The following is a 21,415-nucleotide window of genomic DNA, read 5'->3' as shown; positions in this document are numbered from 1 at the left end:
ATATCCCGGTCAAGGATATGCGAAAGGTTTATTGCCATGAGCCGGTGACCGATTTGTTAAATTTGAAAATTAAACAACCAGGTAACGTATTTATTCGTTATACGTACAATGTAAACAATAAAGTTATAAACACGCGGATCAACACTCTGAACGTCCGTACACTTCGAATGCTAAGACGCAACTTATTTTAAGTAAGCATAAAATTACAACTTTATTCCCTGTTATAGCAATTAATGACAATGTTATTTCAAGCACTATGTATAACTGTAAATGTAATATCTCTTGTGATAAACGGATACCAACAAATAGTCATAGATATACTAAAATTAAAGATCTTCAGTTAGAGGAATTCAGAGCCACTGACAGATGGCGCGATTGATACCCGCTCAATATTTTAACACTAGTTTCACTTTCTTATACAATTATTGTTTTAGTTAATCTTTCTATGTTCTTTCTTTCCACTGTCGGATATCAAAGCTGCAGGTATGCTTCAATTTATTTTACTTTTATTTATCTCACCAAGCTGTTGAAATTAATATTACTGAACGATTGATATCTCAATCACTGCTCCCCGTATTAATGTAAACAATTATTTTAAAACAATTAACGCGTATTATTTACAACTTGCGTTAACACATGGCGTGTGTGTGTGTGTGCGCTCGCGCAAGCTTGAGATGCTAAAACGATGGAAAATCAGTTTTTCCGGCGAATTATAGTAGGGATGTATACGTTCGATGCATTTGTTACGACGTGTTGTATGCTCGTATATTATCTAAATGCGGAAAGTCACAATATATATTAATTTAATTGTTGAAGGTTAATATGGAAGAGGTTACTATTTTATTATTTTTAGATTTATTTCTGCTATAAAAATACTAATATTATACTTTTTTCTTATTCTAATTTATTCAGTATTGTAACTTATTCTAGTTTTCATGCGTCCATTCACTTATACTTACATTCTCACAGTCACATTATCTACACACTTCTTACACACTACATGTAAAACCAATATATATTAGATACAAGACACTTCAACATTAGTAATGAGTGAACATCGCAAATCTGTATGTTTTATTTAACCCTTTGACTGCTTTGGACGCATATATGCGTATGGTAAAAGTTGTCACCACGGTCTATCGACGCATATACGTTTTTGTCTATATGAGTGTAAAATAATGTATGTTGGTTTGCGTATTGATTATTATTTTGAGTCTCGTCACATGTAAATTATATAAGAAACAAAAACTTAAATTATTAAATATAATTTATTATTAGATCTGGGGGTGGGGTTTAATAACATCATAGGGTTAAATTTATTTTGTTAGTTTATTAATTTACTAATTTAAATTGGTATTTTTGCAAGATCTAGGAGACGGTCATCATGCAGATTTTTGTTAAAACACTCACAGGGAAAACCATCACCCTTGAGGTAGAGGGATCCGATACTATCGAAAATGTCAAAGCTAAAATTCAAGATAAAGAAGGTAAATATCGACCGGTTATTAAATCTATTATAGAAAGAATGCAACACATATTTAAAGAGTAAAGGGAAAGATGTAAAAGATTTTATATGAAAAAATAAATTTTTTTTGTTTTTATTAGGAATTCCTCCAGACCAACAACGATTGATTTTCGCTGGCAAGCAGTTGGAGGATGGTAGAACTTTATCAGATTACAATATTCAAAAAGAATCTACTTTGCACTTGGTTTTGCGTTTACGAGGAGGAGCAAAAAAACGTAAGAAGAAGAATTATTCGACTCCTAAAAAAATCAAGCACAAGAAGAAGAAAGTCAAGCTTGCTGTGCTCAAATTCTACAAGGTATGTATTTACGTATGCAATTTATTTATTGATTTTTATTATAGCACGTTCAATGTATATCTTTATACTTTGTAGGTCGATGAGAATGGAAAGATCCATCGTCTAAGACGAGAATGCCCTAGTGAGCAATGTGGGGCTGGCGTTTTCATGGCAGCAATGGAAGATCGTCATTATTGCGGTAAATGTGGATACACGCTTGTATTTAATAAACCAGAAGATAAATAAATGAGAAATATGTAAACAGTTTATTTAATGGAATAAACTTTTTAAATACTGTATTTATGTTAACTTTTAATTCAGTTCTTTATCTTATTTTCTGATGTATTCGTAAATTTGTAAATAGATATCTATAATATCTTTCAATGATATTGTACTAATCATACCAATATATATAACTAAATATTTTTTTCAAAGAAAAAAAATATCCTGGCTTCAACTTTAATCTTTCAAAAGAGACTGTTCATCAAAACCGATTAAGATTTACATCTGAATTCATTATTGACCTAAACTCTGTTTTCTACATATTTATGTAGGGGTAGAGAACAATCTTAAAATACAAAGATTATTAATATAAAGATAGATTAATCCAATTCATTATTTTTAAATAATCAATTATGCAACCCTACCTAGTAAATCAAAGTCGTTTTGAAATAGTAATCCATTCGTTATGTTTTACATTAAATATATCTATTTTATGACATTTATAACAGAATTAATTATTTTTCTCATGTAAAGCAAATTTGTGTAAAGTATTATACATACATATTCAGTAACACTAAGAAATACATTAATGTCAAATACAAATAGTAAATGTTTAAATATTTATCACTAAATTATTCCATATATTTTGTAGAATTTTTAAATATAATCACAGTGCATCAATAAGTTCTTTCCCCTTTTTCAACTATACACAAGATTATTGATGGAATCAACATTAACGAGAAAACAAATCTGAAATTGAAATATATATTGTAGGTGTAAAAGTAACATTTGTAAGTTTATGGACATGCATAGAAATTGTTTTTGTTACTAATTAATATACCTTGAGCTAACAAAGGAGCGTAACATTATTCCGATAAATTGTATTTATAATTCAGATTTACTCTGTTGTCCTGTGCGAGTATTTGTATTTTTCAGAGGTGGTTTTAATACTGAAAACATCTTTTCTGTTGCGGTAGGATGAATGCTCATTTGTAATTCTGTTAAAGATTCTTCAGTCTACAGAAAATAACAATATTATTTTCATCAATTAATAAATAATCAAATAAAAAACAGTATATAAGATTTATTTAAAGTGTTTGACTTACTTGTCTAAGTAATTGTGCAGCGGTATGCAAAACTCGTTGCCATTTCCGTACTTCTACGTTATGCAAACTTTCTTGTTGCTGTAACAAATTTATCCATTCTTCTTCAGTCTTTGGAGTGTTCCTATAAATAAGAAATACGTTTAAAATAAATTCATCCGATAAAGCATATATTAAAATTTATCAAAATTACAATAACTTATATGAATATTATATTGTATACGATATGTTATCAATTACTAACAACTAATGCAATACAAGCTTACAATTACATGCGTATTTAAGGATTTATAAAATATTATATTTCAATTGTTACATACTTAAGAACATGTAAGTCCATTATTGTATAAGCTGCAGCTTCTTCCAGGCCCCATAATTTGTAATACAACAACCCATTGATTATCATCAGACATAATACAGCTACCAGAAGCATCGAACTAACTATCATGCCTGCATCGCTTCTAGTACTGGCACCTATGCATTTAATCGATATAAATAAATAGATTTCTTTTATATTACAAATTATAAATACAAACACAAGAGGATATACTTATGTATTTCATAATACCATTATTATTGTGTATATGTGGCAAATCTGTAGGTAAAGATTGATGGTTGGGAGATATATTATCTGGTGAATGATTTTGTAAAGCACTTCCTGCACACGTTGCTCGTCTCCTTCTACGTGTTTTTCTCTTTAATCCTGCACTCACCGTACCTTCTTCGCATTCTACATTCAAAGCTTTTATTATATTACTAAAATAATCATCAAGTCCAGTCCAACAACTTTTTTCTATCATACCTATCACAACCAGATTCAACAATTAAACAGAAATATATGTTTCATTAGAAAGAGGGGTTTCTTCAAAAACTTACTTTTCACAAAAGACCAAACATTCTTTTTATATTTGATCTGTGAATATACTGCCAGACTTGTTTCATTGTCCGATACGCTGCTCATACAATAATGAGATAACACGCTAAAGGAATCTGCATATGGAATGCCTGCATTTGTGCATTCTACATCAATGCAATAAAGATGGCCTGGTCTGCTGCATGGCAACATAATCTAAATGGAATGTGAAGTAAAATACACTTAGCATTACTTTATTTACAAGATATATCATGTAAAGGGTTTTGTTTTTCTTTATACCTGAGTTTCCGTAACTAACGAAGTCCTTGGACCAATTGCTTGAGTTAACGATACCGTCATAGAAATAGTCCTCATTTTTTGACCAGTTTGATCATTCTGCGTCCACGCAGACTGCACCAAATCTAAATCAATGAAAACGACATATCTGGATTTTAATTTAGTAAATAGACAATATATATTAGATTAACCAGAAAATAATAATTAATATTATCATGTCTGATCAATCCAATATTACAAATATTCAACAATACTTTAGTTTTCTCTATTGCAAAGTGTAATTTATTATGTATTACCAGTGGTTTTGCGAGCAGTGTGAAAATCCAAAAAGAATTTTGAATTAGTGAATAACAAGGTGAACAACTGATCTATGTGTATAGGGAAAATAGTTTTATAGAGTTCACGACCTTCGTGCGGAGAAGTACATTTCATAGCTCCACGAATGCTAAGTTTTGCTAAAACATTTATTTTTTATTATAGCCAATAAATAAAGACAATAAAATGAAATATATAAATATAAATATAACATTACCAGTATGCTTTTCAGCTTCACTTTCCGTCGTATCGCTTAGATCAGTTGGATCAAGAACTGGATCTGTTCTAGGCTGGAGTGGGGGTGGGGGTGGAGATAAGGATACAATTTGTTCCTCTATTTCATTAATTGGTTCTACAATAGGGGAAGTTGAATTTTCCATACTTGCACCTTCTGCCTATGTTTTTAAAAGATAAAATATATAAATACACATAAATACGATAACTCATTGCATAATAAAAAACTTGATATTAAATATATTACTTCGGAAAATGATTCCACGGATAATCGCGTTGAAAATTTCTCTTCGTCTGTAGCTGCTAATGGTGGTACATAATCTTCATCGTCGGACGTTAATCCCAATTCATCCCCATAACTAGTGTGAACAAGTTGCCACATTTCGGCCATACTCATAGGCTAAAAAAAATACCATGAGGAATTGATTTCTTTTTTTTACTTTTATCCGAATATAAATACGTAAGTAATATCAAAGTAAAACTTATATATCAATCTTTGCTATTAATCTTGCTTCTACTTTTAAGATAAGATAATATAATATGGCATTGATGTTACTAGCATAAGCACATAAATGTTATTGTACAGTCTGCTTTATGATTTGAAGTACGTAATTAAGACTTTTGATCAAATTTCTCTTTGTAATATGAAATTCATCCTACCTGACCAATCAGAGCATTTTGCCAAACACGGAATAACATCAAATACGTCTTGTCCCTTGCACCAAATGAAGTCAAGAAAAATTTATCGCTAACTGTAGATATTAAGATAGCATTGGGAATCACAAGTGCTGTTTTTTCTTTGGTAATAGATGTAACGTCTTTCCAACGTAGAGACACCAATGTCTCCCACATGAAAATATTGGCATAAAAGCAGACGTAGTTTTGAGAGACATAAAGCCTTCCATGCACTAATATCTCGCGTTGTAGGGCACAGGAATAATCTAAAAATTCAATTTGTATATGTAAAATAAGGTATAGAAGTAACAAGGAGAATAAAAAAAAATTAGATTTAAAGGAATAAAACTATTTTATAATATAGTTTAATGTGCATCCATTAACTATCAATTTTTATGTAAACGATCATTAATTGATTTAATCTTAGAGAAATCAAGATATTTAATTATGTTGTTAAAAAAACAAAAGTATTGTATTAATTGATAGATCAAACAACAGGGTTTCATGCAACAATATCAATAAATATAATTTGTTTTTTTTCTTTTTACGTGATATGCGTACACGCCTAAGTACTAACAATTGTCTAATTTAACGAATACGGTAATGTAACATGAATCTTCAAGCTATGTTTGTGGGTAAAAGCTATTAGTTTTTCTGATAAATTTGAAAGATTAAATTTTTAAAAAATTTAATACTCAAAGATATTAATCAGATGCACGTTTAGGCAATGTATATAATCTTAAATAAAAATAGAGAAAAAAAAGAAATAAAAGAAAAGAGTTTGTATAACATCAATTTCTCTTAAAAAGTAACTAAATAATGCCATATCTGAACAACAAAAGCAATGTCAGATGAGGTGGCAGGGGATAACTTACTAAGGAGAAAGATGATAGATAGAGATGTTTCACAATCTGATTTGTGGATTCAGGATTCTTCTATAAAGGTTCTACAATTGATATAGTCTCGCATGAATAACACTTAAAGCTATAAAAAGTGTAAGAAATATTTTAGAACTTTGCTAACCCTATTGACCTGCTTTTATTGTATCCTTTTTTTATTTAAATATAATACGTCCTTTCGAAAAATAAAATTACTTACCTACAACTAATCTCTCATCGTCCGGAACATCTTTAAATATTCGTTTAAAATCTTCTGATCGAGACTTGTACGTTGGGTATAAGACATGGTACCACGATTTTTTTTTATTTCTATCTCCATTCCTGGATTCCTTTTTACTTTCGTGTGCAGAACTCTTATTATAATCTACTGAATCGGATGACTTGTTTATCGCTTCCTAAATAACAAAGGATAATAAAATATTCAAAACTTGATGAAGAAGTGTAGCTAAGGAAACTCTAACATTAATATAAAATATAATATCACCTGCGATTGATCATCAGATTTATTTGCACGATTGGACTCTTTACTTGAATCAGAATTTAATCTAATATATTCTCGTTTGCAATGAGCTTTAGGGCTTGGGCGAGGAGATAAATTAGGACTAGATATAGGGCTACCACCTCCGCTATTTATTGTTTCTTGAGATATTTCAGTTGATATTCCATTTCCTACATTTGTAGCGCCACTCTGATGTCCCAAATTTGACGAGTTTATACTATTTATTACATCATGACTAGACATTAACAAATTTTCAACCGATTTATTCCTATAAGAAAGAATGTTAAAGTCAAATGTTGTCTCCAAAATAAGTAAAAACGTTTGCGTTATCAATAATGTAGCTACGAGCGAAACATGACCAAAAAAAGAACTCATATTAAATGGAGTTAGTATAATGCATTGAGTAAAACTTGCACATGAAGATACATACATGCTTGATACAGGATATTTTTGTATCAATTCCACTTTATAGTGTTTAATATGTACACAATAGCATTGTCGAATAATTCAGTTGTAGAATATGTCACCCATTGAAACTCCAGAATATTACAAATTAATTACACAAAACAAAGCGTTCGTGTTAAGATACAATAGAAACGATTAAAAAACAAAAATATATATATATATACTTGTATGTATATATATATATATATATATAACATACATTTACTTAAAAATCAAAATAATTATTCGACATTTAGAAAAGAATCACCTGCCACCGTAAGAATAGACATATTTCAAAGCGAGCAAGCTGTCACGTTCAACACAAATAAGTTGTTATCGAACAACTTTGAATCATAGATGACATTATGTTACTAGGTATCAATAATTTATAAAGATTTCATAACAAATAATGCGATGTCTAGAGTTTCAAAAAGAAAAACAAATACTATTTCCACTATATAGAAATCACAGTTCTTTTTTTCTTATTCAAACGTAAAAGAAAATTTAAGTACGAATTTTTAACCGATTAATTTCTTCCGAATGAACGGCCATACTGATGCTTGTATCAACCAGCGCCATGACTGGCAGGACCACATTCAGCCCTACCAATTGCACCAACACAAATAACACTACCGATATAAGGTAGCCTAATAGTGTTACCTTGTTGCAATCTATATATGTTCTATATTGCATGCATACGATTTAATACGATTGTAGATTTTAAGTCCAAACATTTGCATCACAATCACACAAGATGAACGAAACTAAGAATTAAGGAAAGAACGACAACAGTCTCTCGATCGGGGAATTATTGACATTTATCTAAAGGTAAGAGACGACCAATCACATAAGCAAGATTACGATGATAATTGATTGATCAGCCGTTTTCTGTAATTCACATATCAAGGCTACCATCTTATCTACTATTTTATCTATTCAAAAGTCCAAAATTCATTTAATTTATACAAATGAAGGGAATAGATCGATATATGATATATGATATATAAATATTTGTATGATTTATATGTCTATATTATATGTGCGTGTGTATATGTATATGCGTGTACGCGCGTACGTACATGTGAACGATAAAGGCAATCAGTTAAATTTCATCTATAAAAATTCCCTAAAGAGAAAATCGTGAAAAAGGATAAGCGACAGTGACATTTATTTTTAGACAGTTACTCATTTGGTCAGTACATACGAGAGGTCAGTGCACGTCACGTAGGTAGCATTCAGAGTGAAAAATTTGGTGAAAATTTATCTGATTTTGTGGATAAAAAAGGAGTCTTTCCTGAGACTCTCTCGCGGCAGAACATTGGGGGCCAGTTCGCGGAGGTCTCAGGTTTAGGGAGAATTTCTAATCTACGTAAAATAGTGACGAACGTTTGAAGAAGTGATCGCGTATACTTTGGAAAGTATTCGCGGTGTCCTATGTAATATTCTGGTGTTGCATTTGAAAACTGTTTTTTTCTTAAAGCATTGCTGTCGTTTCGACGTCTGTAAAGAACAGACGGACTGTACGACAGGTTATGTCAGCTGGATTGGCAGGTGCTGTCTCAAATCAGGTCAGTGTGTTGACTTGCTACCACACTGCTACTCTGCACATTCCTTTCACTGAAGCAGCCATTCTAAATTTTCTATATTTTTTCATGCAACGGAATGCAGCGGATGAAAGGGCAAACCAACAATCAAGGTAAGACTTTTTTTATTGTTATTACATTTTTTTTACGTCGCTCTTTTAACTTTTCCGCATGTATGCGTCTTATACTGTATGTACTTTTAACGCGTGTATGTGTTTGCGCGCGCGCACGCGCGCAACAGAATGTCGTTTAATATGTATAGGGACCTAGTCCATATCTCTATCTATACATAAATAATATTTGTACTATCTATGCAACGCATTATCTACATATTTCTATTTTATAAATCTTTCTCTCTTTCTCTTTTCCTTTCTCCTTCTTTTTTTTCCTTTTTTTTCTCTCTCTCTCTCTCTCTCTCTCTCTCCCTCTCTATATATATATATATATTTTCGTATTACATACACACACAACACACACACAGAGGAAATTTAATTATCCCAAATATGTGTATACATTCAGAAAAAAATATAGAAAATTTAAAAATAAGAAATAACAATGATTATAGAATTTGATATAACTTGCATGTTCTGCTTTTTTCAATGTCCATTACCCAATAAATAATACAAATGGATAAAACAAATATATTTTTGAAAAAGTAAATTATTTATATAGATATTTTTTGTTTCATTTTTTAATATAAATTTACTTGTGTATTATGGTTTGTATTTGTGTAATTAGGTAATATTTGTATACATTTATATATTCTAAGCTATAGTTAACACGTTGAGTGATACGTCAGTCCCTATGTACTGATAGAGAACTTTCCGTCAGTCCCTAAGGATTGATAGTAGACTTTTCATTTGGACGGATTGGGTCCTAGGTTATAATTTGAATGAACTTTATTAAAACATTTTAAGCAAAGATGTGGTTGAGGTTGGCACATATTTCAGTGTCAGTGCTCACTTACTGCTGCCTGAGCGGAAAGTATACTAAAATCAGCACAGCACTCAACGTGTTAAACATAAATGCTTTCTTCTGTTTTATTATTATTTATATATAATTAATTAATATAATATTAGTTAATAAAGTAAGATTTAATATGCAGTATCAGTGTAATTGAAGAATGTTGTAAATGTATTTGCTTATAAAACCTTTATTATTACAAATAATTTTGTTACCTTTTGTTCAGAAATGAATATTTTATATTTATGTACTTGTCTTTACTCAAGAGATAACACACTTGCTTTGATAATATATTTTTAAGTTATATGTACGTTTCTTAATATCATGGCTTTTGATATAAAATATATCATAACCCATATTGGAATATCCAAATTATTAAGAATTATGTGATTTGATGTGTTAATATTTTCAAGGCATTGAAAATTGTACATTATTATTAAGTTAATTGAATATAATATTATGTTCTGTAGTAAGCAATGGTCCTAAAGAACATCAGCAACAGCAACAGCAATCAGAACATGCTGCTGGAGAAGATACTGGATTTGATTCATGGAGAGGAAGTAATAATACGCAGCATCATTCAAGTTATCCAATTAGTACCGGCGATCCTTATAGTCAATACTATGCAGGAACATCGTTTCCTTATCAAGCGTTTGGTGCCGGGGATGGTACCTGGTCGAATGGAACAGATCCAGTTGCATTTCTCTCTGGATACGGAGGTCAAATAAGTCATGATGCATATGGTATGGATGGAATGTTCTCCGCGAGTGCTGGTGGTGGTTTTAGTACATTCGGTCAACCTGCCTTCAATTATTTCCATGGAAATGGTGATTTTAGTGCTTGGAGCACACCTAGAAAAACTCGCTATGAAGATTATTATCAAGCACCAAGAGGAAATGAGAGTTACCCGACACCGAGTAGCGCTACTATTAAGACTATTGAACAAAGTGTACAAAGCTTATCGATTGGAAGCGGGGAGGTTCCAAGACAAGATCAGCAAACAACATCTAATCAGCAGATAAAATCTGAAGCAAAGGAGCCAAGAAAAGTTACTTGGGCAAGTGTAGCGAGTCAACCTGCTAAACCTGTTCCTCCGCTTTCTTCGTCGCAAGGAATGAAAAAGAAAGCTGGAATGCCACCACCACCTATTGTACCGGGAAAACACAATATGGATATAGGAACATGGGGTGAAGGAAAATCATCTGCTCCTCCTCCGCCAACCGCACCTCCGCCGCCGCAAGTGCAACCACCGGTTCCACCTCCTCCGCCACCTGTTCAAAGACAAAGACCACCCCCTCCACCCTGCTGGAACAGGCAACAATCAACTCCTCCGCCACTTCCCCAATCGCAGATCCATATGCCGACTCAATCGCAGCACCAACAACATCAACAGCATCAGCAACATCAGCAGCATCAACATCAACAACATCAAGCCCAACAGCAACAGCAACAACAACAACAACAACAACATCAGCATCAGCAACAGCAGCAGCAGCAACAGCAGCAGCAGCAGCAATCGCAGCAGTCACAGCAATCACAGCAACAACAGCAACTTGTGCAAACTCAATCTCATCCCGTTTTGGATGAACTTAAAGTGAAAAATGATTATAATCCGGTAGAATTTGATCAGACTGCACCTGGAGCTAGGTTTTTTGTAATTAAATCTTATTCAGAAGATGACATTCATAGATCCATTAAATACGAAATTTGGTGTAGTACAGAACATGGAAACAAAAGACTGGATCAGGCATATAGAGAAGCTAGCCGTGAAGGCGCACCTTTGTATCTTTTTTTTTCTGTTAATGGATCTGGCCACTTTTGTGGTATGGCTCAAATGGTTTCTCCTGTCGACTATCAAAGTAATAGCTCTGTTTGGTCTCAAGATAAATGGAAGGGACAATTTAGAGTTCGTTGGATTTATGTCAAAGATGTCCCTAACATTGAATTACGACATATTAAATTAGAAAACAATGAGTATAAACCAGTAACCAATTCAAGGGATGCGCAAGAAGTTCTTTATGGGAAAGGTGTAACAATTCTGCGTATACTACATACTTATCGTCATTCTACTAGTATTTTTGATGATTTTGGACATTATGAAAGAAGACAAGCAGAAGAAGATCAACGTAAAGCACCTTTGAATTCTATACAGCATCATCACCCTTCTTCCAACCATAGAAATAGAGGACATCCAGGAGATCTATCGCGAGACCATCATCAGCACTCTCAACATCATCTTCATCAACATCAACGCAAGGTAAGCATTGATTTTGTCTAAGTGACATATAGTTATTCGTGAAAAATGGATAACACGCATGTTCTAATCTTTCCTTCCTTCTCTCCCTCTTTTCTCCTTCTCTTTCCCCCGTTATTTTTAGGATCGAGATGGGGGCCGTGGTAGAGGAAGAGGAGGTTCTCGTCAGTAGCAATGAATACAGTGGAAAACTATTATTATTGGGAAGAAAAATGAATGGACAAGAAGAACGCTGCGACTAATTATCATCTTATTCCACACGTTCGCTTTTCAGGATTTGAAATAGGCCTTGCCTTTCCATCATAGAACTCTCTACATCAAGGCCACTTCGTTTTGTTAAATGATTAATAATACATATGATAATTAGCGTCGCGTTAACATAATAAATATTATGTAATAATAAATATTACAAAGAAGAACGTAATTCAATTTCAAAGGATATTGGGTAAACTTGATGACGGTAATAAGTATCTAGTGTGGTGTTGCGTGTTATTCGTCGAAAGGTGTTTCTTAAACGTACAAATTAATAAAAATGAATGAAAAAAAGCAAAAAAAAAGAACAAACAAACAGGATATGAAACAGATGGAAAAAAACTGTAATACATGGACTAATTCTTGTAAAATGCTTAAACTTTTGTTGAAAATGTAAAAAATCTACGCGAGAACAATATTATATCAAGTGTCATTTAAATTAATCAATGTTCTAAACGTCAGTGGACATGTAATCCGGTGCCTGCAACTGAGAGGGCTTTCCTTTCTTTGTTAAAGAGATGCAGGAGCTTATTCAATGTTCTGTTATAATCATTATGCTTGACCATTGAATAGTAGCTATAGTTATTATCAACTGATTGTTTTGATTCATCTATTATTCTATTAACTATGGATTGCAAAAATGGTTGGAGATATTATACAAGGAAAAATGAAAGAGTGAGAAGAAGGATGGAGGGGGACAATATTGTATAGTTACTTTATTGTAACTTAAACAATAATATGGATGATTATTATTTTACAATATGACATGTATTTCATAAAGCAAGATTCTTATTGTTAAATATGTTACTATAATTTTTCTTGTGGAATAGTATAATCTCTAGAATGGATACAAAAAATATATCTTGCAAATTAGAATTATTTCTACAATGGAACAGATTTATTTTGCATTTTTCTATTAGGCTTAGATTATTATGTCTAGATCATCTCTATCTAAAAACTATGCTTTTGATGAAAGTGCTACGTAATTTAGAAAACAGTAATCTATATTATCTATCAATTTTACAATCTGCAAATGCAAGTAGTAAATCAATATTTTAGGCAACTATATATATAACATTATATATATATATAGAAAATTTACAATGTAAAAAATATATTTAAAAAGGAAAGATTACTTCCTTCCTTTCATTAGCCTTACTTATGATTATCGGTTAATTAAATTGACTAATTAAATGGTCAGCAATGGCTGACGGTTGTCTAAAATAGTATCACTAGATTTCTGCTTCAGTTTATTTACACTTAAACAAAACTTATATTACATGATTGTAAACTATTTCTCTTTATGAAACAATAACATTTGTATAGACTAAAATGACTTTTATAATTCATAGTTTATGCAAAAGTGATAACACATTTGCAATAATCGATGATTATTATTTACCTTCTGCAATATATAAATACACACAATACCAGTAATATTATGATCTTGAGTTGGATCTACTGATGTCAAAGAAATATTCCTCTTAAATTATCTTTATATTTATACATTTTCAGAGAGAAATTGATTAATATATTCTGAGGATCGTGGGATTATAGTAAGTCATATGATTTTGATAATAACATTAAAATAGCGTGCATGAATGTTGATTATATTTCTTATTAAATTCTAAATATTTGATATTTCTCTGTATCTCTCCTGTAATGGACAAAGAACAATAGATTTATTTAATAGATTTGCTGTAGCCAAACCAAGGCACTGATGGAAGACTTTATTTTATGTTTCACTACATTTCTTTTGTTTTTCCTTCAACGTCGTTACAAATTTGAGAATTTAGAGAAATTTCATTCCCTATTTCTTTTTCACCAAAGATATCTGCATCGTGTTGCTTTTGTTGTATTTTCTTAGTTTCTATTATTATATCATTTTGAAGTAGTTCTTGTTGTACAAAATAATTGCGAATATTATCTCTTATCTGCTGACTAAATTTTTCAGGATTTGCTTCCATATAACGATATACAAATAGATCAGCGCCGTTTATAGTAAAGTAATGATTAAAAATATTAATTTGAGCTCCAATAAAAAAGTCCTGCGGTGTGTAATATAATGGATTATCTCTATCAGTGGCAGGTTTTGCAACTAGTGTGGCTTTCAAGAAGCACCCTTCACGACGGCCAGAATTACGTTTTTCGAGCTCTTTTATTAACATAGTACCTTCGCTTAAATTGTATTCTAAAATAAAGTCACGATCTTGATCTTCAGGATGTACGTTATCCAATTTCATAGAATAACGTAATTTTCGAGGAAAGTTAGTTAATTGTCGTATAACATCTTTTTTAAGTGGTTTAGATCTAAAGGATAAACATGAAGCGTATGTGTCTTCGGGCGTTCCAAATTTGATATGTGGAGGTATTTTAAATTCAGACAAAGGTTTTGACCGATCAGTAGGAAAATCGAGAGAAATATCATTGGGCTGAATTATCCTCATTACCTCAGAATAATATTTTCTCGTAAAATGGTCACAACCGTATAAAAAGAATTGTTTCCCAAATATAAATATTGTCTCACCTATCTACATATAAAACAGAAACGGATTCAATAGATTCGAATCATAATCTTTTAAAGACAATTAACTACAATTGACTTACCTTAAAATCTTTTGGCGTGTAATATTCTATTATTTCATGGTCTCCATATTCCATATATATTCCTGGATAGGATGATGGAAGGTTTTTCCAATTTTTCGGTACTTTTATTCTCTTTAAAAGCATTACTACGGGATCTTTGCCATTGTTGGGTTTATGAAGCTCGCGTATTGCTATGGTATCGTCCATTAAGAAATACATTATTTGATAAAAATCGTCATTCCATTTGGCATTAAATGATAAAATCATCCTATCATATTCTAAAAAACGTCGCCTAGTATCGTCGGGTATTCGAGTAAGACATGTTGTAACTTTAGATTTCAGTTTACGTTCTTCTATGTACGGATCTATCGGCGTGTCTTCTTTATCTCCTACATCTATACCCTGACTATTCAAAAATTCTCTCGTAAATAGATCACAATCAATAATATGATAAACTATCCCATAAATGCCTGTAAGCAATAGTATTATAAAGCTAAAACTACTTAATTAATCTAATTGTAAGTTAGGAAATGACAAATAGCATTGTTGATTGGTATATATTTAAGAAAATTCATTGAAATGATTAACACTTACATATATCTTTACCAATATTAAGATCTTTCCAGTGGAAATAATCACCATCGATAGTTTTTGCAATTCTATTACGCTTTACAAGTTTACCTTGCGAAAAGCCAGCATCTTCTATAGAAGGCTCCATTACACATAAAGTATCGTCTTCTAAGAAATATATAATGTATACATGACGAATGCGAAAATGTTCGTTCGGAGAATGAAAAACTCCTTGACGAAAGAAAGCCTTAAAACGAAGACATTTTTGCGCGAACAATGCGTAATGTGGTACAAACCGTTGATATCCGTAATCACGTACACGACCGTACGTTAGCGATGGATCGTATCTAAGTTTAATATATCAGTCATTATATAATCGAATGTTGAGAAATTAATTAAATTTACGGCAGATTTAGCAATTTTTCATAATAATCTATAAAGCTTGTAATAACTTACTGTATAGGATCATTCTCCTCTATATAGGCAAGAGATGCAGCATCGATAGGCCTTCCCCCAATACCGAATTTACTGTCATTTAATATTCGAAAACCATTTAAAAAGTCTAATCTGTGCCCGAGTCTGTAATCTTGAATCTTTAGGAGTATTAAACACACCATTATATTTCAGTACTACAAAATAACGACCGCGCATATCATAATATTTAATAAAAGAAAATTTGGAGAAACTTACACTTGGATCGTGAAAAATATAGCCGGGTATAAGAGGTAAACTTTCCATTTGAAAAATAAAAAAGAGACACGTAAGAAGACGAGAAGATGGACAAGGATTACTGTTATTATTTTAGATAATTGAACTTCTTCGATGTAATGGAAATCCACTGTAACGAGATGTCAATATTCGTTGCTATAACAACGCGATTTTATATCGATCCAATAATATCAAACAATTCTCATTTTCACGATGTGACAATGCTGCATAATTGCATTTTATTTATTAGATAAAAACGTTTAATTTTCTCTGCAGGTTGTGAATGATTTAAACTCAAAGAAATGGTGTTCAATTATTTATTTCTGCATGATTTATTCACAGCAGTTTTAGTATTGAATGGCTTCTCTAAATCATCTGAAATTATTTAAATAATAAAATCATAAAGTAAGAAATGTTTTAAAAATAGCCATACAGCCTGCAGATAGGGCGCAAGCCACTGGTACAGTTATTAACCATGCACAAGCAATATTTCTGAACAGTTTCCAAGAAACACCCTCACCACCGCGCGATGCCCATCCAACACATACCACCGATCCTACTTTGCAATGAGTTGTTGACACAGGTAAACCAGCCTTACTTGCCAACAAAACTGTCACTGCAGCTCCTAGCTAAATATTGAAGATTTAAGTTTAAATTTAAGAACGTTTTTACGTAATATATGTATTCCTTTTTTATATAAGTTAAATTAATTACAACATATGTTTTGATAATTTACCTCTATAGTGAAGCCTGTAGTAGGTGTGATACGTGCTAAATCTTCTCCTAATGTACGGATTACTCTACGTCCCCATATCCATAAGCCAGCAGAGATACCTAATCCACCATAGAGTAGTATTAATATTGGTGTTTCAGCTTCTTGTCTCGCCGAACCTTCAGCATATATTGCCCATAGTGCTATGAGAGGACCGATAGCATTGCTAACATCATTACCACCATGTGCAAAACTACCAAAACCAGCTGTTAATACTTGCAGAAATGAAAATAACTTTGACACTTCTGGTTGTTCTTCGTCTTTCTTATCATTTTCAGTTTGACTTTCTTCTGCATTAGAACCAGCTACTATTAAAAGTGGACTAGCACTACTGTTACCACGTAATTTTGGTGCAGCAACTTCTTTTGCGTCACTATTACTACTACATGGATTTTCCGAAATTATAGACATAGCTGTTGTTTCGCTTTTATCGCACGTACACAAGGCCGTCTTTTTTTCACCACCAGGATCAGTTAAAATGATTCTTTTTCTTTGCCATGGTACAATAAATAAATAAACAATAATTCCTGAAAATAATCCTAAACTCAATGCGGCCGTCAAGCTACCCCACCATGGCATTCTATCCAACATCAACACTGTATGCAATTAAAAATTTATTATTAATTATTATTTTTTCAATATTTTCTTCCATTTGTTTTTATAACAACATGCAAATATAAATAAAAGGTGATTACGCACATTTAGGTCCATCATGCGCAACTGAAACGACGTTGACGGCAATGGTGAGGCCATACGCCAAAGGAAGTATATGAAGTCCCGTTTCAAAAGGATTGCTAGATCTTAACACAAATTTTCTTATGAGCCAGAAGATAGTAGCAGACACGATGCCACTGAGTACAGGGCTTGCAAACCACGATGCTGCTATATTTATTAGGGCAATCCATTTTACCTGTAGATTTGAATACAACTATTAGCTATTGATAATTATCAATAAATCAATTATTATTAAACAAGTTGTAAGTATTACAGACCCCTGCTGTTCCTCTACAAACAAGAGAAAATCCTACAGTAGCTCCAACTATGGAATGTGTACCAGAAATTGGAAGTCGAAATGCTGTAGCAAGCAATAAACAGATTCCAGATCCAGTTAAACTAGAAAGTGCTCCTATCATTAATTCCTTTTCATGGCCTTCATATAATGTGACATCTAGTATACCCTTACGCATTGTATCAGAGACCTAATGGTGGATATATCAGTGATAAAAAAATTTGACAGAAAAAAAATATTTCATACGTTTAATACTTTCATTATTAGATTATACCTTATATCCTATCAGTACGGCACCAGCAATTTCAAAAAAAGTTGCCAAGATGCAAGCTTGAAAAATTGTAAGGACTCCAGCACCCACACTTGTCCCAAAACTGTTTGCAACATCGTTGGCACCTATGCCAAATGCTAGGACGAATGCTACTATGAACCCAACTATTAGTATCCAAATAAGATTTTCGTCATATGGTATGCTCATATTTGTGTTATTAATGAACAGTGCTATTTGAGCTTTGACAATGCGATGATTATTTTTCTTGGCGTTATATATGTTTGTCTTAAAGTTAATAGGCGCAATCAACTTGTTTTTCTTAATATTTGCATAACAATGGATATCAAACAAATGAACATATATCAAGAAAAAGCTCTTCAATTATAGTTTCAATTTTTTCAAGAGTACTATATATTAGTACATGTAAATATTAATCACCAGAATATATATCTTTCTATATACACTCGAGTGTATATTTATATTATTTATTTTATTTCTAACACAATCAATTATGTGTTTATATTTTTGTACATATAACAGAGGTAGTATTTAGATACAGCACCTGTTTTACCTAACGGCATGACTTTATTGCTCGTTAGTTTGCTATTATTTTAGCAATTAAATTATTGATGTTTGATGACCCTTATATATTGGCCAGTTTTGCTTGGGTCACAATTATAATGTTCAGTTTTAGAATTATCCTTTGTCAGCATCTTTCTTTCACAAATACATGCCAGTTCTTGCAGTGACCACATCTGGAAGAAAAATGTATGAAGGAATTATGTAATACATTCTAAAGAACATACTAATTTATTTTCAATCAAATTAAATCCTTATATTAAATATATTTTTCGAAGTAATATTATGCTTACTTCTCAATTTTTAATTGACATTGATTTAATGGAAATTTTCTAACAGAGAAATTATAATTTTGTCAAATTTCTTACGGCGAGTTTCATAGAGATTGGAACATCCCTTTTGCACTTTGCACTTTTTACTTTTCATTGTCTTATATCGCGATCTAGTTTTTTATTTTTTATCGTTAAATCGATAAAACAAAAAATATTTGATTCTAAATGAAAAAGAGTAAGTAATTTTAAGAAAAATCGTTAGACTTAATATCAGAAAAATTATATTCGGTTAGGGGTATATGATAATTGAATAGCGAGAACGGAATAAGTTCATTGACGGCAAAGATTAGGAAAGTTTTTAGTCGATAAAGCGTGCTTATACTTTTAGAGATCTCTATCCGTTGCCATCATGATTTCTACTTGTTTTCTCATTTCATACCTTTTATAACTGAGCACTTTTTGTAGAACGATACGATTCGATGCGATCATTAGCGGTCGTTGTCAACTTGATGCCTTCTTCGATATTTCAATTAGAGTTAATCAAATGCGAAATATATCGAAAATAAAAATGTTCGCCGAGTTCGCGACCTAATGTAGAAGTCTTTTATAACCGGGAGATACTTGTCACATCCCCCTCGAAGGGAGAGGGACTGAGATATTGATCCAATATTTACCCGCGAAATTCCTTTATAGACGTTATGGATTGATTTATTTTGTAATTATTTGACCGAAATTACATATTATTTTGATTTTTTTATTTTGTTTCCTCATTTTTTGTTCATTTCACCGACACTCTTTCATATTTCACTATGAATTGTCTACGATTTATACGGGCGAGGAAATGACTCGTTTAAGGTTGCATAAAGGATGTTAAATACGTTAAATATATCGGTGCAACGCATGATTGCCGTTAATCGTCTATCTCGTTATAACTATAGCAAATTCTTCATTAATCAAAATTGATTGTTTTTATAATGATCATGCGATTACTTTCGTTTTATACATACGTTGAACTTCTTGAACGAAATTATTTATGATTACTTCTATACATTCTAAATTCAATAGCAAGCACGTAGGGGGTACGTAAAGGCTTTGAAGCATTTGTCAATTTATTATAAAAGGCGTGGTTAATAATTTGTGTATTAACAAAACAAATTGATAAATTATTTAATTTAATATATTTATAATTTATACATTATTTCCATGTGTTTGACACATTCTTCATATTAAATGAAACATGTATCAGTGTCCTATAAAATATACAATTATTCCTAATACATTTCTAATATCAATTTTATTCCAAATCCCATTTTTCCTTTTCTTCTCGCTCTTTAATAACTTCGTCTACTAATGGGGTAAGATATAATACATCCTATAAAAATAATAACACATTAAGTAATAACAAGAAAATATGTTTACTATTAATCTTATATAAAGGAATGAAATAAAATATATAGATAAGACAGTAGAGTTAGAAAAAATAAATCATTTACATCTTCGTATTTAGTCCATTGTTCTGGGGGAAGAATTCTTTTCATTGCATCCAATTGCATTGCTCTTACTATGCGGAAATTACGTTCATCCATTATATGATCTGGAAGTCTTTTTAATGCTTCTTCTACACGTGGATCAAGTTCGGTTCGTAGATCATCGCGCATTAATCCTAGAATTTTTCAAATGTTCTTTTTAACACTATTGTATGCTATTACACATGCACGTAAAGTATATAATATAAAGGAGTATATCTATACTAGTTTATAATTTTAATCATTTTTGTTAATAAAAATAAATGGCAATTGCTTAACGTATTATAAATACTGATGAATAAATTTTTTTTTACCATATTGATTAAAACCAGCAGCATTGTACAACCATTTATGTCCTGCTGGAGCTAAAATAAACGACAGAAAATATGTAATTATATAATATATTTTTGGTCAAAAAAAAAAAGATGACAGTATGTATAATTGTAATATAACATCTTCTTAACGAAAAAAAAACCATATTTACTTACTTATTAATTTTTTAAGTATGTTGGATAACATTTTTATACGTTCCGATTTGTCAAATTCAACTTGCAATAACAATATTGTCTCTTTTCAAGAAAAGCAGTATTATTGAACAATTTGGAAATAAATTTGATAACGTTCGAAGCGCCACTCAGTGCTATTTTGTATAAGTTTTCATCTTTAGAACCATTGGTCTTGTACTTATAGATGGTCCATTCCTATCATATTTCTATACCGTTTGTAC

The 21,415-nt window shown here is 31.5% G+C and overlaps 6 protein-coding genes across 9 annotated transcripts; 2 read left to right on the top strand and 4 right to left on the bottom strand.

Annotated features, from left to right (window-relative positions):
* The first annotated feature begins 390 nt into the window (after window positions 1-390).
* LOC106793438 (ubiquitin-40S ribosomal protein S27a) lies at window positions 391-2,101 on the top strand. Its single transcript, XM_014760349.1, has 4 exons — window positions 391-483; window positions 1,367-1,487; window positions 1,606-1,823; window positions 1,899-2,101. Exons 2-4 carry the CDS (start codon window positions 1,385-1,387, stop codon window positions 2,046-2,048), a joined length of 471 nt encoding a protein of 156 aa, XP_014615835.1. The 5' UTR covers window positions 391-483; window positions 1,367-1,384; the 3' UTR covers window positions 2,049-2,101.
* Window positions 2,102-2,491: 390 nt separating this feature from the next.
* On the bottom strand, window positions 2,492-7,896 carry LOC106793431 (GRAM domain-containing protein 1B-like). 2 transcript variants are annotated; one of them, XM_014760332.1, is made up of 14 exons: window positions 7,330-7,896; window positions 6,885-7,167; window positions 6,600-6,795; window positions 5,487-5,767; window positions 5,074-5,226; window positions 4,810-4,987; window positions 4,574-4,732; window positions 4,281-4,402; window positions 4,004-4,196; window positions 3,696-3,929; window positions 3,448-3,601; window positions 3,131-3,251; window positions 2,866-3,041; window positions 2,492-2,774 (listed from the first exon to the last, which is right to left on the bottom strand). In XM_014760332.1, coding segments are annotated over exons 1-13 (2,208 nt in total). In that variant the 5' UTR covers window positions 7,332-7,896; the 3' UTR covers window positions 2,492-2,774; window positions 2,866-2,909. The 2 variants fall into 2 exon arrangements, with proteins under 2 accessions (XP_014615818.1, XP_014615819.1); XM_014760333.1 differs by having other exon boundaries at window positions 7,612-7,896.
* Window positions 7,897-8,019: 123 nt separating this feature from the next.
* On the top strand, window positions 8,020-12,700 carry LOC106793432 (YTH domain-containing family protein 3-like). Of its 2 annotated transcripts, XM_014760336.1 has the most exons (5): window positions 8,020-8,171; window positions 8,824-8,911; window positions 9,012-9,039; window positions 10,360-12,146; window positions 12,268-12,700. In XM_014760336.1, exons 2-5 carry the CDS (start codon window positions 8,876-8,878, stop codon window positions 12,313-12,315), a joined length of 1,899 nt encoding a protein of 632 aa, XP_014615822.1. In that variant the 5' UTR covers window positions 8,020-8,171; window positions 8,824-8,875; the 3' UTR covers window positions 12,316-12,700. The 2 variants fall into 2 exon arrangements, with proteins under 2 accessions (XP_014615822.1, XP_014615820.1); XM_014760334.1 differs by lacking the exon at window positions 8,020-8,171 and having other exon boundaries at window positions 8,521-8,911.
* A 396-nt stretch (window positions 12,701-13,096) lies between these two features.
* LOC106793433 (EF-hand domain-containing protein 1-like) lies at window positions 13,097-16,318 on the bottom strand. Its single transcript, XM_014760337.1, has 5 exons — window positions 16,242-16,318; window positions 16,008-16,144; window positions 15,576-15,898; window positions 15,003-15,451; window positions 13,097-14,926 (listed from the first exon to the last, which is right to left on the bottom strand). The coding sequence occupies exons 1-5, from the start codon at window positions 16,287-16,289 to the stop codon at window positions 14,141-14,143; spliced, it is 1,743 nt and encodes a 580-aa protein (XP_014615823.1). The 5' UTR covers window positions 16,290-16,318; the 3' UTR covers window positions 13,097-14,140.
* Window positions 16,319-16,545: 227 nt separating this feature from the next.
* On the bottom strand, window positions 16,546-18,769 carry LOC106793434 (sodium-dependent phosphate transporter 1-A). Of its 2 annotated transcripts, XM_014760339.1 has the most exons (6): window positions 18,315-18,769; window positions 18,024-18,230; window positions 17,731-17,941; window positions 16,996-17,627; window positions 16,780-16,888; window positions 16,546-16,634 (listed from the first exon to the last, which is right to left on the bottom strand). In XM_014760339.1, the coding sequence occupies exons 1-6, from the start codon at window positions 18,516-18,518 to the stop codon at window positions 16,573-16,575; spliced, it is 1,425 nt and encodes a 474-aa protein (XP_014615825.1). In that variant the 5' UTR covers window positions 18,519-18,769; the 3' UTR covers window positions 16,546-16,572. The 2 variants fall into 2 exon arrangements, with proteins under 2 accessions (XP_014615825.1, XP_014615824.1); XM_014760338.1 differs by having other exon boundaries at window positions 16,563-16,888.
* A 1,547-nt stretch (window positions 18,770-20,316) lies between these two features.
* LOC106793440 (cytochrome b-c1 complex subunit 7) lies at window positions 20,317-21,345 on the bottom strand. Its single transcript, XM_014760352.1, has 4 exons — window positions 21,177-21,345; window positions 21,003-21,053; window positions 20,656-20,825; window positions 20,317-20,534 (listed from the first exon to the last, which is right to left on the bottom strand). The coding sequence occupies exons 1-4, from the start codon at window positions 21,205-21,207 to the stop codon at window positions 20,457-20,459; spliced, it is 330 nt and encodes a 109-aa protein (XP_014615838.1). The 5' UTR covers window positions 21,208-21,345; the 3' UTR covers window positions 20,317-20,456.
* Between the last annotated feature and the right edge of the window lie 70 nt (window positions 21,346-21,415).

This window comes from Polistes canadensis, unplaced genomic scaffold (genome assembly GCF_001313835.1).
Source record: "Polistes canadensis isolate GaletaPanama2010 unplaced genomic scaffold, ASM131383v1 scaffold_14, whole genome shotgun sequence".
Classification (NCBI taxonomy): domain Eukaryota; kingdom Metazoa; phylum Arthropoda; class Insecta; order Hymenoptera; family Vespidae; genus Polistes; species Polistes canadensis.
The sequence above is the reverse complement of the archived record's forward strand: the minus strand, read 5'-3'. Positions and strand labels throughout refer to the sequence as shown.